Source organism: Calidris pugnax, unplaced genomic scaffold (genome assembly GCF_001431845.1).
Source record: "Calidris pugnax isolate Ruff unplaced genomic scaffold, ASM143184v1 scaffold199, whole genome shotgun sequence".
Taxonomy (NCBI): Eukaryota; Metazoa; Chordata; class Aves; order Charadriiformes; family Scolopacidae; genus Calidris; species Calidris pugnax.
The window spans coordinates 1,381,421-1,399,879 of NW_015090970.1; the positions used below are offsets into that span (position 1 = coordinate 1,381,421).

General features: G+C 58.8%; 1 protein-coding gene across 4 annotated transcripts; it reads left to right on the forward strand.

Annotated features, from left to right (window-relative positions):
• Positions 1-237: 237 nt before the first annotated feature.
• ARRDC2 (arrestin domain containing 2) lies at positions 238-11,203 on the forward strand. 4 transcript variants are annotated; one of them, XM_014952866.1, is made up of 9 exons: positions 238-330; positions 421-732; positions 6,807-6,873; positions 7,005-7,152; positions 7,492-7,594; positions 7,878-8,134; positions 8,633-8,792; positions 9,068-9,219; positions 9,799-11,203. In XM_014952866.1, the coding sequence occupies exons 2-9, from the start codon at positions 468-470 to the stop codon at positions 9,850-9,852; spliced, it is 1,206 nt and encodes a 401-aa protein (XP_014808352.1). In that variant the 5' UTR covers positions 238-330; positions 421-467; the 3' UTR covers positions 9,853-11,203. The 4 variants fall into 4 exon arrangements, with proteins under 4 accessions (XP_014808352.1, XP_014808353.1, XP_014808354.1 ...); XM_014952867.1 differs by having other exon boundaries at positions 243-306; positions 401-732; XM_014952864.1 differs by lacking the exons at positions 238-330; positions 421-732 and adding an exon at positions 4,898-5,610.
• Positions 11,204-18,459: the final 7,256 nt, after the last annotated feature.

Consider the following 18,459-nt stretch of genomic DNA (forward strand, 5'->3'; position numbering starts at 1 on the left):
GAGCCACCAGCACGTACCAGTTGCACGTCGGCAGCGTCTGCAACTCGGAGATAAGATGAAGCCACGTTATTCCTCCACGGGTTTAAAAAAGACGTCACCCACCTACGCAGCCCCATCCTCGGCCACAACATCAGCCTCAAGCCCATGAGGTCAACGCTAAAGCGTCACCGCAAAACAGGGGCTCGGTCCAACCCTGGGGGAGATTAGACCTGCAGGGCTGGGCCAATTAGGGGCAGGGATAAATTAGGGGATCTCGGCGTAGCCTTTGCTCTTTCCTCCCCATTCCTGGAGGGCTGCAGAGCTGCCTGTCCCGCTTGCCCTCAAGCCCAGGTGGCCACCAGCCTCCTGGAGCTGCTGGATAAGCAGTGCCAGCAGCGATGCAGCTCCCGGGGCGCCTGCGCCGCTCGCCCTCAAGCCCAGGTGGCCACCAGCCTCCTGGAGCTGCTGGATAAGCAGTGCCAGCAGCGATGCAGCTCCCGGGGCGCCTGCGGAGCTTGGTGGTGGAGCTGGAGGACGGGAGATCCTGGGGTGCCTACGGCAGAGGGGAGCTCCTGCACGGCAGGGTGCAGCTGGAGCTCCGCGGTGCCCTGCGGCTGCGGGCGCTGGAGGTGTGTGCTCGCGGCCGCGCCGCCGTCCACTGGCTGGAGAGCCGCAGCGTGGGGCTCAACACCATCTACCGTGACTACACAGCCTACCAGACCTTCCTCTACCGCCGCTGCCAGCTCATCCCCGGTAAGTCTGGGGCTTACGGGGGGTTCTCTGCTCCAAGGAGTTGGGTTGGGACCCCCTTGGGCTGGAGGTGTCCCCTCCAGGAGGACCTCTGAGCTGGTGGGTGCTCACCAAGCCAAGCAGGGTTGTCCCTCTGGGACACCTTCTTCTCACCGTTGCCGAGGGTTTTTCTGCTGCTGGTTTCTAGGAGGCTGCCTGCGAACTCGGGGCTGGTCAGCACGAAAGGGTTGTGGCTTTTGTCCTGTTTGCTCAGGGAAGTGCAAATAGAAGTGTCTGTTCACAAGTGTGGAAAGAGCACTTAGGATTTCGGTAAATATTTGGTTTCAGTTTTCTGATGTGGGGACCGCATGCCCGGCTGGCAACGTTGCTTAGGTCTTCTGCAAGAGGACAGGCTGCTTGAATTCTTTGTGTGGCTGGGATGAAATGATCCAGAGCCGAGGGATATGGAACATCTCAGCCGTCCGTTGGCTTATTAACTCTGTCTTTTCTTATGAAAGTGCCCGTCTTTTATCCTCCCCTCCAACAACAGTGTTACAGTCGTGGCTCCGTGGCTTTTTCTCCCCCTTTCCCTGCATCTGGTGGCCTTGTTATTGCCTGTGACACTGTGCTGTCCCACCCCGGAGATGGCTGTAGGATTTCACTCATGCTGAGTTGTTGTGTCAGTGGCCAAGGGCAACCTAGAAAGTCGTGCCAGCCCTCGCTGGCAAATGTAGAGGTTGCAGGAGGGAACTGGAGTGGTGGAAGGGGGACGTGAGCTGCCTTCCTGGAGGTGTCCTTGTCTCTGGACCGCACCGGGGGGTCATATTCTCTATTTCTGGATGACTGTACCTTGCCATCTGCTCCAAACACCCGCGTTACGCTGGAGTTTCTGTCTTTTGGCAGTGGCTCTTCTGTGCTGTGCCTAAGGATGGGCCCCTTTGCGGCTGCGACCGTGCTAAGTGTCCCGATTGCAATTAAGGACATGGGAGAAGCCCTTGCTCCGAACTCCAGCGGAGAAGGTCCTGAGCACTCGGTCACGGCAGTGGTTGGATGGTGGCCGCATTGGCTGTAAGGTCACAAGGGTGAGTTTTATCCCCCATTATCCCTGCGGCGAATGCCTGTAGGGAAGCCACGAGCTGCTGCGAGCTGTGTTTGGGTTGTGCTGCTGGGATTGTGTAGGACACAGGCCCCCAGAGCCATCAGGAGAAGGGTGCTGGGCCAGGGGCTGGAGGAATTGTGTGTGCTGCTCAGCCTCACCAGCACCCTGCCTTCCTGTAGCTTGGAGCTGATGGTTTATAGCTCTGTCTGCCACATGGGGAGAGTCAAACTGGGCTCCTTGGGGAGCACAGAGCCTTGCCAGGACTCGTGGGGTGGGATTTTATTGTCTCTGTCCCTACACGGATTCCTTTTCTGCTTTGTGAGAGGGACACGGGCACGTGATCACAGGGGTGTTTTAAGGAAGGGAAGGCTGTGGGCTGTGGAGAAGAGCTGTCCCACAGCCCAAATCCCTGCTTTCAGACCCCGACGGGTCCTGCTCTGTCCTGGTGTCCCCAGCATCAGCATGAGGACCTTCCTGATGTCAGCTGGCACAAAGCTGCTGAAAACGTGCCGTCATCCAAAGGTCCTTGTGACTGCTCCCTTCTTGTTGCTTCTGGATGAGATCAACTGTGTCTGCGTGGTGTTTAAAAAATGCAGGTTTTTGTCATGGTAACAAGGCAGTGCAGAGGAGGGAAGCCAGGCAGAGATAAGAGCCCTCCCTTCTGCTCTCCCCCCCGAGCTGTGAGTTTATCTGCAGTTTCCTGGCAGGGTGGTGAGCGCTGGCACCCGGGGTGCTGCGCTGTGAGACAAGAAAAAAGGGTGAAAAAAAGGATGTTCAGACTGCGTGGCAGGACCATTGAATGTATACTGTGTCATCATCTCAGGGAGCAGGAAAAGAGGAAAAATTAGGGGTTTAACAAGCAAAGGCAACACAAGGGAAGTCCTGGACTCTCCTGCATGAGGTGATGTGGGAGAGCTCAAGAAACATAGATGCTTTTTGTGCAGTGATCCTCTCTGTCCCAGGATCCCGCAGCGCTTCCCAGAGGGGTAGGTCCTTCCCTCGTGAGAGCCAAAGATCTAGGAGCTGTTTTATTTTCATGGAGACATCCAGGAGAGCTACGGGACATGGTGGTGGAGGGTGAGGAGCTCCTCAGGGCTCTCCTCCTGTTGCGTGGTGGCCCTTGCTCAGCTCCTTAATCCTCGTCTATACGCAACACTCGCAGATCCAGCAGGGACAGAGCTTATTCCTCAAGCCAGGAGCGTGTGCTTGTGCAAGGCTCCACGTTGTCCCATCTTGTCTCCATATTGGGTCAGGGTAGAGCTGCTGACTCCCCCTTTTTACCTTCTCTCTGGCTTTGCAGAGAACCTTGCGTGGCTCCGGGCTCAGTGGGGAGAAGCCACCAGGTCCCAGCAGCAGGTCCAGGGAAGGAGAAGCCCCTCCTGAGCCTGGCAGGGTGTCAGCTCCTGTTGGGACCGGCTTAAGCCTGGCCAGACTCTAGATGGGGCTGAAGAGTTGGAGATCTTTCCTGCACCAAAAGGTTTTAGATGGGTTTGGGCACCCAGGAACGTTTTTGAATGGAAAGCCCTTGGCTGTGGTCCCACAGCCCCTGCAGCCGGAGATCCTGGGAGAGAGGAGAGACCCTCCTGGGGTGGTGCTGGGGTCCCAAAGCGTTTAGAGAGGGGCTTCCCACCGCACGTGGAGGTGGCTGTGGACATCTCGTGTGGCTGACACGGGAGGGAGGTTTGCAGATTCTCATCCCGTGGGCGAGGGCTGAGTCACAGGCTGAGGGGTGTGTGCCGGCGGGCGGGAGGAGGAAGATGCCAAGCGCGGGATGAAGCCGCCTCAACCCGGCCGAGGCTCCAGCCCCTCTTGAGAGCCCCACCACCTCTAATGTCACTGTGCAGGGACAACAGGCGCTTTCCCAGAGCTGGTGTCACCCGTTAACTCGTGCCGTGACGTGCCTTCCTTCCTCCTTTCCCTCTCCCCTTGTTGTTGGGCTCCCTTTAACAGCGTTTGCTATGATTCATGTTCGCTCGTGGCAGCAAATGGTGGCGCACATAAAATAAAACACGGTCCCTTTCCCTTGGGGGGAGGGAGGCAGATAATTCCAGTTAGCCTTTGGAGGCAGCTAAAGCTTTTGGGAGGCTTCAGCCCAGCTCATTTTCGAGGGCTGAGATCAACCCAATTCAGCACAGCGGGTCCTGCCCAGCATGGCTGGGAGCAACTCGAAAACCCTCCAAACTTTGGCGGCCCAACGCCGAGGAACATTTTTTCATGCCTGTTTTGTCTCATCCCCAGCCCATGCCCGGGGTGGAGAGCTCTGGTGTTCTGCAAACGTGACAAAGTGTAAAAAAAAAACACACTCTAAAGCTGGATTAACCCTTGGAGGGGGACGCGGACCCCTTTCTCCTCCCTTTTACAACATCTCAGGGTTCTGCTAATGGTGATGTTTGCTCTGAGAACCACCAGCTCCCCGTTTTTATGCTTTAACCCCAGCTGAACGTGGGCAGGTGGGTTTAAAAGTCCCCTGGGCCGTGCCTGGCCCCGCAGGTGAAATTTGTCACCGGGTTTTAGCGCGGCACCACCACAAACCCCAGCAGGAGCTGGTAGAAAACCAGCGCTCGCCTGGTTAAAAAAAGCAGAGGGAAGATGTATTGCTCACTCCGTAATTGCACAAGCTGAACGCCAGCCAGTTCTTGATTTCTTAGAAATAAGCAAAGCCATGTCCCAGACCAGTTTTCCCTTCGCCGCCAGTTGGCCGGGCCAGGCCGTGTGAGGAGCCCAGAGCCAGTTGCGGCCTGTTCCGACCCCTGGGAACGGCTCTTGGGAAAGAAAGGACGTGGATCCGCGTGCGGCGCGGCCCTTGGCTCCTTCCTGAGGGAACTGGAACCAAGGGGCTGCTGCTCCCACTGGGAAATCCCCCCCGGCACGGCCGCCGTGACCCTGGGGACACGGATTCAGGATGGGGCCTAGTCAAGGATGTAGATGGGATGGGATGGGAGCTGGAGGGGGGTTTTGGGGGGGCCACTGAGCAGCAGAGGGGGGGTCATCCACAGCTCTCACACACGTGTTGGTTGAGTCACCATCCCTGGATGTGTTTAAGGGCCGTTTAGATGCGGTGTTGGGGGATGTGGTGTTGGGGGATACGGTGTAGGGGAGAACTTTGTAGAGTAGGGGAGATGGTTGGACTCGATGATCCCAAGGGTCTCTTCCAACCTGGACGATTCTATGACTCTATGTCCCCTGCGTGGTCCACACACGGCTGCTGCTTCTGGGCACCGTGAACCATCCTCCTCCAGCCGGTCACGTCCCCCGTGGTCCCGACACCCATCCCCGGGGTGGGATGAGAACCACACAGCCCCACGGAGCCGGGAAGGAGGAGGAGAAGGGTGGAGGGGATGGCCATGGTTGAGGGGGGGTGGCCCGCACATGCTCGCTGCCTTGTTTTGCAGGGCCCGAGCGGGGGCCGCCCCGTCCCGTCCCGTCCCGCCCCACCGGGGCCGCCCCCGGCAGCTCCGGGCACTTAAAAGCGGGGCCGGGCGGCGGCGGGGCCGGGCTGCGCCGGGGAAATTTGGCTTCGTTCGCCATGATTTTCGATCGCCTCAAACGCTTTTCTATCGTGTTGGAGGGGACGGAGAGGGACGGCCCGGCCGCTTTCAGCCCCGGGCAGGCGGTGTCGGGCCGGGTGGTGCTGGAGCTGGCGGCGGCGGCTCGGTTGGGAGCCCTGAGGCTGCGGGCGATGGGCGCTGCCCGAGTTCACTGGACCGAGTCCCGCAGCGCCGGCTCCAGCACCGCCTACACGCAGAGCTACAGCGACCAGGTGGAGTTTCTCAGCCACCGAGACACGCTCCTGGCACCCCCAGGTACGGCCATCACCCCCCCACCCCCTCCCTCCGGGGCACGGTAACCCCCCCACCGTCCCAGTCCCGGGGAGGCACCCCTGGGGTGCTCCGAGGCTCCACTCGGCTCCGAGAGCTGGGGAGTGGGTGCACTGGAGTCACCAGGGGCTGGAATAAAAAGTGGGTGCATGGGGCAGCCTGGGGCACCCCGGCTCCTGGGTGCATGACACCCCAAACAGCTGAAATGTGGGTGCAGGGGACACCCCAGCTGCTGGGTATATGAAACCCCAACCAGCTGAAATCTGGGTGCACAGGACACCCCAGCTGCTGGGTGCACGAAACCCCAACCAGCTGAAATGTGGGTGCAGGGGACACCCTGGCTGCTGGGTGTATGACACCCCAATCAGCTGAAATCTGGGTGCACAGGACACCCCAGTTCCTGGGTGTACGACACCCCAACCAGCTGAAATGTGGGTGCACAGGACACCCTGGTTCCTGGGTGTATGACACCCCAAGCAGCTGCATTTGGGGTGCATGGGGTACCTTAGGGTCTGGGCACGCTGGGGACTGGGCGAATAGGTCCCCCCCAGACACCTCCAATGCTGAGTGCACCCTGGGGTCCTGGGGTACGTGGCTGGACCCTGTTCCTCTGCAGGACACCCCGGGTAGGGACTGGCCCCACATAAGACACCCCCTTTGCTGTGGGTGCTCCTTGGTAGGGAAGCAGCGTTGGAAAACTCCTGTGGAGGTTCAGGAAGCTTGGCTTGGAGCAGGGGCCTTGGACGAGGTGGTCCCCGGAGGTCCCTTCCAACCCCAGGATGGGGGTGCAAATCCTGGGGGTTACAGGGGGGCTTGGCTGGCTGTGTCCTGCCTTGGCCAGGCATCTCCAGGCTCTGTCTCCCGAGCTGCAGTGCAGGGGGGGCTGCAGGATGAAGCAGACCCCATCTGGGGAAGCTGCCCAGCTCCCCGAGGAGGTGTCCCTGGGTGGTGCATGCCTGGAGACACGTGGAGAGCAAACAGCACCCGGCACCGACGGGACGTGCCCGGCTCTCGTGTCACAGCTGTGTTAGTGCTGCTGCCATTTAACCCTGCCAGAAATATCCCTCTGCCGTCGCGCCGCTCTCTCTCTCCGTACTGTACCTCTCTGCCACTGATTTGCCCGGGGAGGAAGTTCTGCAGGAGAGAGATAATCGTCTTAAATCGGTTTTTTTTCCCCACAGACAATGGTGAGGTCACCGTCCTGCAGGCAGGAAGGCACGAGTTCCCCTTCACCTTCCAGCTCCCCGAGTAAGTTGATGGTTTTTTGTTGCCTTAATGCAAAAGGGGTGACACGGGTCCTGGGAAAGGGGGGACAGGGCACCTCGAAAATGAGGTCCTTTCAGCAAAGCCCTTCTAAATGGCCTGGTTTTTGTCCACAGGACCCTGGCTACCTCCTTCGAGGGGAAGCACGGCAGCGTGCGCTACTGGGTGAAGGCCAAACTGCACAGACCCTGGTCGACGGTGAAGAAGGTGAAGAAGGAGTTCACCGTGATTGAACCCATCGACATCAACACGCCTGCGCTGCTGGTGAGTCCTCCTGCTCCACCCCGGGGCAGCAGCATCCAAAACTTCCTTGGGAAGCCCACGGGGAAGGTGTCTGCATCCCCTCTGGTGTTACAGTCCAGGCCTGATTTCCAGAGGGAATATTTGCCCCCTGTAACTTGCACCCTCCAGCCTCACCTGGGCTGGGCAGAGGTCATCCGTGCCTCTTAGTTTTTGGAAACTTCAATACATTGCGACAGCATCTTGCATCAGATGCCTAAGAAGTTGCTGATGCTCCCCGGCAGGTTCTCAGTGCCAGGGAGGTGTTTGCTTCAGAGTTTCATCCTTTCTTACTAAATGGCTTAAATATTTCCCTCTCTCCAGGCTCCCCAGGCAGGTGCAAAGGAGAAACTTGCTCGTGCCTGGTACTGCAATCGTGGCCAGGTGTCTGTAACTGCCAAGATCGACCGAAAAGGCTACACCCCAGGTAAGATGTCGTTCTGGTGCCCTTGAACCTTTGTAGACCCCAGCGTGAGGGGATTTGGGGTCACTGTGAGCCAAACTCTTGACTTTTGGCACCAAATCAGTTGGAGAGCTTTAGTGTGTGCACCTGATGTGGGCAACCTCCTCAGGACACGCTCCCCACTGGCTTAAACTTTGTGGTGCCCGGTGGCACGACCAACCCTTGGAGATCCTACTCAGCAATTCTTTGAGGCAGGACCGGGCTCCTTCTCCCCTCCTCCTCCTCCAATGTGTGTCTGTTTTGGTAGGTGAGGTCATCCCTATCTTTGCTGAGATCGACAACTGCACGAGCCGAGCGGTGGTGCCCAAGGCGGCCATCATCCAGACTCAGACCTTCATCGCTCGGGGCACCAAGAAGCAGAAGAAGTCGGTGGTGACCAGCATTGTTGGTGACTCCATTGCAGCGGGGAAGCGGGAAGTGTGGCACGGGCGGGCCCTGAAGATCCCACCGGTGGGTCCCTCCATCCTCCAGTGCCGCATCATCCAGGTGGAATACTCCCTGAAGGTGAGGAACCTCATGGGGAGGTGGCTCAACTCCATGTTGAGGGTCTTAGCTTCTCAGCAGAGCTGTGCTCTGGTCGTGTGTCATTTTTGGCTGGGGCAGAGATTTCGGGGCTGGTGGTTTGTATGAGGGCTTGGGTTCTCCTCGTTGCCCCATTGCATGCTCTCCTCCGGGGAAGTGGCTCAGCTCCATGTTGAGGGTTTCCACTTCTCACCAGAGCTGTGCTCTGGTCGTGTCTCCTTTTTGGCTGGGGCAGAGATGTGGGGGCTGGTGATTTGTATGAGGGCTTGGGTTCTCCCCGCTGCCCCACTGCATGCTCTCCCCGTTGCCCCATTGCATGTTCTCCCTCTGCTCCTGCAGGAGCATTTCCATATCCCTTTGCATCCTGCCGCAAGAATTCCCTCCCGGCAGCTTGAGCTAGTCCTCTGGGCAGATATCTGTCCCCTCTGGACTGGGAAAACACCAATGGCTAAACCTCCCTGCTGTCTCCTGTCTCTGAAGGTTTGTGTGGACATTCCTGGGACGTCCAAGCTGCTCCTTGAACTGCCTCTTGTCATCGGAACGATCCCGCTGCATCCGTTCGGGAGCCGCACGTCCAGCGTCAGCAGCCAGTACAGCGTCAACCTGGAGTGGCTGAGCACCATCCCCGAGCAGCCCGAGGGTGAGCATCTCCCTCTCCTGTCTGGGGGCTCCAAACCCCCCCTGGTCAACCCTCTCCGGGTAACGAGGGTCATAGCACGTTCTCAACCTTTCCTCTTGCTCCATTTTGCTTTTTTTGCCTAATTTTTTGGTTGTGGTGCTGCTGCATCTCCTGGGCTCCCTCCCCGGGAACTGGGAAGTTTTGGGAAACACTGGATTTTAAGCCCTTTTGCCTGCATGTCTCCTATTTACTGGGGTTTTTTTTCCTCTTCCCTGATGCCTGTCTCTTCTCTCCAGCTCCCCCTGAATATTCATCAGTCGTGTCCAGCCCGGAGGCCGAGCAGAGCCTGGCTCCACCGTGTCGCAGCGAACTGGGGGGCATCTTGGAAGGTCCATTCTTCGCCTACATCCAGGAGTTTCGCTTCCGACCACCTCCGCTCTACTCGGAGGTAAGGAATTTCAGCCACTCCTTCATATGATTTGTCTTCTAGAAACTAGTGAAGGGACTAGAAGACAAATCATATGAAGAGCGGCTGAAGGAGCTGGGACTGTTTAGTTTGAGGAAGAGGAGGCTGAGGGGAGACCTCATCACTCTCTACAACTACTTGAAAGGACACTGTAGAGAGGTTGGTGCTGGTCTCTTCTCACAGGTAATTAGTGACAGAACGAGAGGGAACGGCTTCAAGCTCCAACAGGGGAGGTTTAGATTGAACATTAGGAAGGAATTTTTCACCCAAAGAGTGGTCGGGCATTGGAACAGGCTGCCCAGGGAGGGGGTGGAGTCCCCATCCCTGGCTGTGTTTAAGGGCCGTTTAGATGCAGTGCTGAGGGACATGGTGTAGGGGAGGACTTTGTAGAGTAGGGGAGATGGTTGGACTCGATGATCCCAAGGGTCTCTTCCAACCTAGACCATTCTATGATTCTATGAATCTCCCTTGGCTGAGGTGTCCGGTGGAGATGGCTGGGATGTGGCTGTGATTCTTTGTGCCCACTACCCGAGGTTTCTGACCCTAAATTTGGCTTTGCAGATCGATCCAAACCCCCCTTCAGACAACATCCGTCCGCGCTGCATGACCTGTTGAGAAGAAGCCACATGGGATGCGGTTGACAGCGTTGGAGATCCCTTGGGATGAAAGCTTGCACCCTCACAGCACTTGGGTCTGGAAAAATGAGGACAGGGTGGCCGTGAGACCAGAGCTCCTGCAGCGCCGGGACCCCGGCTCCGCTCACTGCCCTCAACTGCTCTTGTGGTGACTCGTCCCGGGGACCGACACCGAGGGAGGTGTCGTGGGCTCGTGCGTGGTAGGAGAACACGTTGAGACTCCCTGTGTGGACGTGGAGGGTTAATAACCACCCCAGGATTTTGGGGTTAAAAGGGGGAATATTTGCTCTCCCTTTGCCTGCGCTCTGGCAACTCCTGTCGTGGGAAACAGGAGCCTGGAGGTGTTTCTCAGGATTACTAGAGAATATTTTGATATTGATGCAGGTGCAGCCGTTCTCCTGCAGTAGCTCCCCAGGATTGCACTTCCCTAAGAAAGCAAAAGGCCTTTTTCTGGCCAGATGAAGCAGAGACTTTGTCTGCTGCTGAGAAACTTTGCCACGAGCCTGGTGGTGCCTGCAGGGGGAATGGCTTGAGCTAGTTTACCGAAACTGTAAAGGCTTCCATGGGCTGTTACCAGGGCAGAGGACTTGGGGGGGACGAATTTATGATCTGTGGCAGTACTTTAGTGCCATTTACCAAGAACAGGAAAGCTGGTTCCTGTGCGTCAGCACCAAACTTGCACAATGTGCTGGTTCCCCCCTCCTTTGCCATGATGGGGCTGAAAACCAACCCCCAAAGTGTGGTACCACCACGGGGGTGTTGGAGCTGGAGCTCTGGCCCCATCCTGGTGGCCAAGGAGATGGGAAGGAAGCCTGATCCGAGGCTGGTGGAAGCCACAAATGCTGGTGGGAGATGTGGAGTTGAAATTAGTCCTTCAGGGCCAGGGATCCTGCTCGGATGGGGTCAATCCTGTGCCCGTAGAGGGGTCGGTGTCCCCGGCACGGTGAGGACACAGCAGCGACCTGCGCTCGGTGGGGTGGGAACTGATGAGGCAGGTGTTGTAGCACGGACCATTTTTGAGCGTGTGTGTGTGCCAGGGGCTGACCCCGCCTGCTCCAGCGTGACCCCAGCAGAGTTTTTTGGGTGCTGAGGACCTTTGCATTCCCTCACTGAGACAATCCTGCCCCACGCACAACCAAAGCCAGGTGTGCCTTCGCCTCCGTGCCGGGGCTGCGCTCTGCTTGCCGGGGATTGCTCAGATGACTCTTTCTTTTGTATCTGTGAACACTTTTGTAATGACCACTCTTTGTCTCTGATTATTCTTTTTGTACGACTTCTTTTTTTTCTTGTTGTTGGGGAATTTTTGTCTGAAAATAAATCCTTTAAACCCAGATGTTGCCTGGATGTTCTTCTCTCGCTCTCTTCCTGCTTCCCATCGCCCGGAGCCGTGCAGCTCACGTGGTTGCTAGGATGTTGGAGCAGGAGAGTTCCCTCCCCTTGCTTCATCGCCCCGTGGGCACCCAGCTCCACCTTGCACCCAGTCTGCACCACTGGGATCAACTGGGTCGCAGGAGAGGATGGGACCCCCGAGCTTAGAGCCCCCCTGCTCTGCCTGGGTGCTGGGTGATGCTCTGCACCATGTCTCCAGCTCCTCCACCTCCGTGCAGGTTTGCCCCTTTTCCTGTCACCACCTTAATTAGGGCTTTGAGTGATCCTGTTGTATTTTTCCATGCTCACTTCCTAATCCTGTCCCAAGTTGCCGGGGGACAGCCACGCTCCCCTCCCATCCAGAGCCTGGCAGGGACCCGGCAGGTCCAAGTGGGACCTGGGACATTCCTGTTGTTCCCAAGAAGGGTTGGGATGTGCCGGTTGGGAGTGGCTGCTCCCGTGCAGAAAGGGCAGGGAAGCTCCTCACCTCCTCCTTTGCTTGGGATTTGGGTTTTTAAGGGCATTTCTGTGCTCCCCATCCCTGCTCAACACAGCAAATCCCGGCGTGTGCCAACAGGGCTTGAGTCAGGGTTTTAGTTATGTCTTCCACAGACCGTGCTGTTTAAAAATATTGCCACTGGAATGTGGTTCCCCCCTCCCACCCCTCACCCCCCCCATCCTCCTCTTTTGGTGTTGTTTTTTTCCCTCTGTTGTTTGCTGAGCTGCTCAGGGCCAGGGCCACGTTGGGGCACGTGCTCCCGTGGTGGGGCAGCCACTTGGCCACTGCCCAGCGAGATAACTCGGCCCTGTGTTGGCCTGTGAGAGCCTGGTGCTGGTGCAACCTTTATTCAGACGTGATTTTTTAAATCTGGCATCCATCCACCAAGGAATCTTCCTGGGAAGAGGATTAATTAACCCACCTCCCAGTTAATTTGTTCACCACACCGGCCTGGGCCATGCGTGCCCAGATCTGGTGGGTGGTGGTCACGGTGGGGCCGGTTGGGGCATTTTTGTGTCATCAAAGGCCACAAAAGGCAATGCTGCAGCCCCCCTTTGGTTCAAGATGCCTCCGAAAAAATACCCTGTGATCAGTTCCCCCCTGGGGCCAACGTGCAGTCAGCCCCCACCACGGCACGGCACAAGGGATCCATTCTGTGCCGGTGAAGGCCGCGCGGTGGGGATGGCCGGGGGCAGCCGGTCAGACCCCGATCATCTGCCCCGGCCACACAAGGGGGTGCTTATTCCTGGGGTTGGAGGGGGGGCAGAGCCACCGAGCACCCCCCTTCCATCCCCCTGCTCCTTTCTGGGAAAGGACGTCATGGTGTGACGGTGACAGCCCCGGGGACAGGGGGCCATGCCGGGCCAGGGAACCCAACGCCGGTGGGCACCGCTCCCGCTCCCCACGTGGAGAGGGATCTTTCCAGCAGAAATTCTTGCAAATGCCTCCAGGTTTTTGCTCCTCCAGCCGGACAGTAGCGCAGCGAAGCAGGGGGGCACGGCCGCTCCGGGTCCGGTGCCAGCTCCCGAATCCCAGAGGGGCTAAAAATACCCCGTCTGGATGTTTGGAGCCCGGGGCAGGGGGGGGACAGGCACATACCCCCCCCCGAACAGCACTTTCACAACCCCTGGCAGCGCTGCTGGTGCTCCCTCCAACCTTCTGCTGTTTATCTTCCCAGGCTCCAAAGTCCTTATTGAACAGCCCAGATTGTTCTCCTGTTTATTGGTACAGAGGGAAGGGGGGGAGGGTTTGGGGCATAGGGTGGGGGGTCCCCGGGGGTCTCTCGAGCCCGCACAGCCCCTGTGCCATGCGTTGTGATGCGAGCGGGGCAGAGACCCGCCGCCGGGCAGGAGTGGCATCACGCAATTACAGTGTTGGGAGTATTTATAGCTCTTGGCCCCGCGCGTCGGAAAATGCTTCCCAGACCACCCGGCAAAATCTGCTCCTTGCAAGGGGCATGGAAACACCACCCCCCCAACCTCCCCCCCCTTCCCAGCTCTGCTCTTCTCGCTTTTCCTTATCGCCCTTCAGCCCCCCAAAATGTGGCACCTCTCTGCCTCAGGCACAGGGGTGCTGGGACCCCCCCCCAGTGCAGCCTGGGGCTCTGCAGGGTTCTGGGACCCCCCCGTTGCAGCTCAGGGCTCTGCAGAGTGTCAGGACCCCCCCTTCTGCACTCAGGACCCTGCAGGATGTCAAGACCCCCCCTGTTACAGCTCAGGGCTCTGCAGGGTTCTAGGACCCCCTGGTTGCAGCTCAGGACCCTGCAGGGTGTCAGGACCCCCTCATTGCAGCTCAGGACCCTGCAGGGTGTCAGAACCCCCCGTTGCAGCTCAGGACCCTGCAGGGTGTCAAGACCCCCCCAGTACAGCTCAGGGCTCTGCAGAGTGTCAGGACCCCCCTTCCTGCAGCTCAGGACCCTGCAGGGTGTCAAGACCCCCCCATTGCAGCTCAGGACCCTGCAGGGTGTCAAGACCCCCCGTTGCAGCTCAGGACCCTGCAGGGTGTCAAGACCCCCCCGTTGCAGCTCAGGGCTCTGCAGGGTGTCAAGACCCCCTCTCTCTGCACTCAGGACCCTGCAGGGTGTCAAGACCCCCCCGCTGCAGCTCATGGCCCCACAGCCCCCTCCCGCAGCACACTTGGGGGGGCTTCTCCTTCCCCCCAGTGCCTCCCTAGTCCCCGGAGGATGCTCGGTCCCGGCGTGGTGGCCGTGGCCTTCCCTTGAGGCTGTTGTCCTCCGGCGGGGGGTCAGTGGCGGGGGGGCCGCAGGGCTGGGGAGGGTGACACGCCAAGCTCGCCGCCGTCCCCAGGGCTGGCAGGGACAGAATGTGCCGGCGCAGCCTCGCGAGGGCCGGGGATTATCTGCGCGGCTGCTGCCTCCCAGCCCCGGGCTCCCCTCCAGCTCCCAAAACAAGCGCCGCCTTCCCCCGTCCCAGCTGGGCTCAGCTCCCAAAACACCCACCGTGGGGGCACTGGGGGCCGGTCTGTTTGCAGGACGGGTGGGGATGATAAATCTGGATTCTGCCCCAAGTCCCATGTTGTCCCCACACTGGGGATGGGGTCGATCCGCTGCCCAAATTCAGCATCTTCGCAGAGGGGCCGAAGCCTGAGCACCTTGGGGACACTCACATGGTCCCCTGGCAGCAACACCCACCGTGGGGGCACCAGGTCTCTTTGCAGGATGGGTGGGTGGGGATGATAAATCTGGATTTTGCCCGAAGGGGGATGTCCCATGCTGTCCCCACGCTGGGGACAGGGTTGATCCGCTGCCCAAATTCAGCATCTTTGCAGATGGTCCAAAGCTGGGTTCACACCCCCAAGGAGCAGGGGGTCAGCACTGATGGGTGCTCGGGACCATGGGGACCTGGTTGTCCCCAGACTGTGCCAGTGGGTCTCTGAGCACCTTGGGGACACTCACACAGTCCCCTGGCAGCAACATCCACCGTGGGGGCACCAGGTCTCTTTGCAGGATGAGTGGGTGGGGATGATAAATCTGGATTTTGCCGAAGGGGGATGTCCCATGCTGTCCCCACGCTGGGGACAGGGTTGATCCGCTGCCCAAATTCAGCATCTTTGCAGATGGTCCAAAGCTGGGTTCACACCCCCAAGGAGCAGGGGGTCAGCACTGATGGGTGCTCGGGACCATGGGGACCTGGTTGTCCCCAGACTGTGCCAGTGGGTCTCTGAGCACCTTGGGGACACTCACACAGTCCCCTGGCAGCAACATCCACCGTGGGGGCACCAGGTCTCTTTGCAGGATGAGTGGGTGGGGATGATAAATCTGGATTTTTCCCCAAGTCCCATGTTGTCCCCACATTGGGGACAGGGTCAATCCGCTTCAGCATCTTTGCAGAGGGTCACATCCCCATGGAGCACGGGGTCAGAACTGATGGGTGCTCGGGACCACAGGGACCTGGTTGTCTCCAGGCTGTGCCAGTGGGTCCCTGAGCACCTTGGGGACACTCACGTGGTCCCTCAGCAGCAACACCCACTGTGGTGGCACCAGGTCTCTTTGCAGGACGGGCGAGTGGGGATGATAAATCTGGATTTTGCCCAAAGAGGGATGTCCCACACTGTCCCCACACTGGGGACAGGGTCAATCCACTGCCCAAATTCAGCATCTTCACAGAGGGTCCGAAGCCAGGTTCACCCCCCCGAGGAGCAGGGGGTCAGCACTGATGGGTGCTCAGGACCACGAGGACCTGGTTGTCCCCAGGCTGTGCCAGCAGGTCCCTGAGCACCTCGGGGATGCTCACACAGTCCCCTGGCAGCACCGGTTTCGTTTAGCTCCAACCTTCGGAGCTGCAAAGAACACAGCTGGATCCCGGCAGCATCTCCGGGGTCCCCCCCCGATTCCACATGGCACGGCTCTGCCAGGCTGCCGGGAAGCAGCCCTGCACCCCGACATGCCAGGGCGGCACCGCGGCCGTCCTTCGCCCGCTGACTCAGCCGCCTGTTTGCCGGAGCCGCTGCCGCCCACGGAAACCACAGGCAAAGTCCCCGCATCCCTGCGCCGGGGCTTTCCCCGCCAGCTCGACAGGAATCACAGCTTTTTCCCGGATTGGCAGCCAGGCCGGCATTTTGGGGAAAACTGTGGAGAAAATGGGGGGGGGAACTGGTTTATGCCAAAAAAACCCAGGGTTTGGAGCAGTTTTGCGTGCCCTGGGAGCACGGTGCCGCTGCGAGGGGGCATCACGGTGCTCACCGAGACACCCCACAAGCCCCAATATGGCAACTGGGGCTACTGGTGTGGCATTTGCCACGGGGCTGGTTGGTGCCAGGGGTTGCCCAGGAGCAAAACACCACTTTTATTCACTATATCAAACCCAAATCCTTGTTTTTCTGGGACTGGGCCCCCCCCTACCCCAATTTGGGGTTCCTCGCTGTGGGGCTGCGCGGTCACCGTGCCCTCCCTCAGGCGGTGGAAAATTTTTTATGACTTTTTGACTTTTATCCAGTTGTTTGGGAGCGAGGAAGGGGCCGGGCACCGTGCAAAAACATGTCTATGGATAAACAGTGGGCACCACGCCGGGGGGGACACACGACTGGAGCCGCCGGTGCCGGGTGCCAGCAGGGACCCTCCGCACCGAGCCGGGTGTCCCCTCTCCCTCTGGGACCCCAGCGCGACATCCCGGGTCCGGTGACCCAGAGCCATCCCCCTGGGGACACAAATATTTTGGTTTCGTTCAAAAAAAAAACCAAAAAAACACAACAAAAACCAACACAACCACTAAAAAAATAATTCCCCTCCCTAAGTCATCTGACGGCGGCGGTGTGTGACGTGTTGGCACACAAACAGGGCGAGTGGGGATGGCACTGGCCCGGTTGGGGACAGGGGACAGCTCCCACGCGGGGGCTGCGGGTGACAGGGCTGTGCCCCGTGCCAGGGACGTGCCAGGACTTTGCCCCCAGCGCCGTTCCCCGCCCCGGCTGGTGTTTGCCCTCCTTCCCAGGAGCTAAAGTCGTGAGGAAACCTCCATCCGTGGGGTGCCCGTCCCTTGCCACGTCTCGGTGGCATCCCGTGCCCCAAGCACCGCGTCTCCCCACAGCTGAAACCTTGCTCGCGCGGGGCGGTTGGCACCAGGGAGGAGGCAGGTGGCACTGCCACCGGGTGCTGGTGGTGACACAGCCATCGTCCACGCTGCTCCCCGTCCCCTGCCACCTCGGCCCCACTCCCATGGAGCTGCCATGGGGCAGCCCTGGCAAACCCCACTGCTCCCATCTCTCCTCCCCACTCCCAGGGCAGCTCCTGCCATGGGGCAGCCTTGGCAAACCCCACTGCTCCCATTCCTCCTCCCACTCCCATAGGGCAGCTCCTGCCATGGGGCAGCCCTGGTAAACCCCATTGCTCCCATCCCTCCTCCCCACTCCCATGGGGCAGTTCCTGCCATGGGGCAGCCCTGGCAAACCCCATGGCTCCAATCCCTCCTCTCACTCCCAATCTCAAAGCCTCCAGAAATGGGGTTGTGTTTTTTGGTTTTTGTTTTTTTTTTTTCCCACTTCCCCTTTCCCCCAACAAGAAGCAGCAATTTTGAGCTGATTTACAACAAAAATAAAACCCACCACCCTCAGGCCCAGCCCAGTTTGGGGGAGAAGAAGGGTCTGAGCCACCCAGCAGGGATGCCCACCCATCACGGGGAGCTTGCAATTAAACCCCCTCCCCATCGAGTGACCTCGTTAGCAAACCTGCACCCAATTCCTTATAAAAGCCAGGGTTTAGGTGGAGCAGGGAGAGGGATTTTCCTGCTGAGCAGCTGTGTAAATGCCACCTTCTCCCAGCACCCTGATGGAGGTAGCGATAGCCCCGGGGTGGGGGGGTCCCAGCCGGTTGGAGGTGGCCGTGGCAGGCAGCGCCGGCGGGGAGGGTGGCTGGATGGTCCTGGGGGGGTCTGAGCCGGTTCCTTCTGCTTTCCTGGTAGTTTTGTGTGTGAAAAAATGAGGGAGAGTCAATCTGCTTGCAAAGAGTCGGTAAACACCGAGGGAGCAGCTTGGGGTGGAGAGGTGGGGGGATGAAATCCCTTTTGGTCCTGTATTTATTGCTTGCTCCAGGATCAGCCCTTTTCCTGCATGCATGGAGGGAGGTTTGCTGCAAAAATGGCATTTTTTAAATTTTTTTTATTTTTTGGGATGGGGTGTTTCTCTAGTTGTCCTTACAACTATGTGAAAGGACACTGTAGAGAGGTTGGTGCTGGTCTCTTCTCACAGGTAATTAGTGACAGAATGAGAGGGAACGGCTTCAAGCTCCAACAGGGGAGGTTTAGACTGAACATTAGGAAAGAATTTTTCACCCAAAGAGTGGTCGGGCATTGGAACAGGCTGCCCAGGGAGGGGGTGGAGTCCCCATCCCTGGCTGTGTTTAAGGGCCGTTTAGATGCAGTGCTGAGGGACATGGTGTAGGGGAGGACTTTGTAGAGTAGGGGAGATGGTTGGACTCGATGATCCCAAGGGTCTCTTCCAACCTAGGCCATTCTATAATGATTCCAGTTCCTACCCAGCTGGCTATCCTTAGCTCAACCCCGGCCGCCTGCTCGAGCAAAAATATGTTTACGGCACAAAGCTCTGGGCTGGCAGGAGGGCAGGGGAATGTGTGTGTCGATAAGGGCGCCGCGTCCTTTCCTGCCAGATCGCCCGATAACCGGGGAAGCACATGGAGGCGGCCGCCCAGCTCCCAAAACCCTCCCTTTAGGATTCCTTTCAGGGTTTCGGTTATAAAAAAAAAAAAAA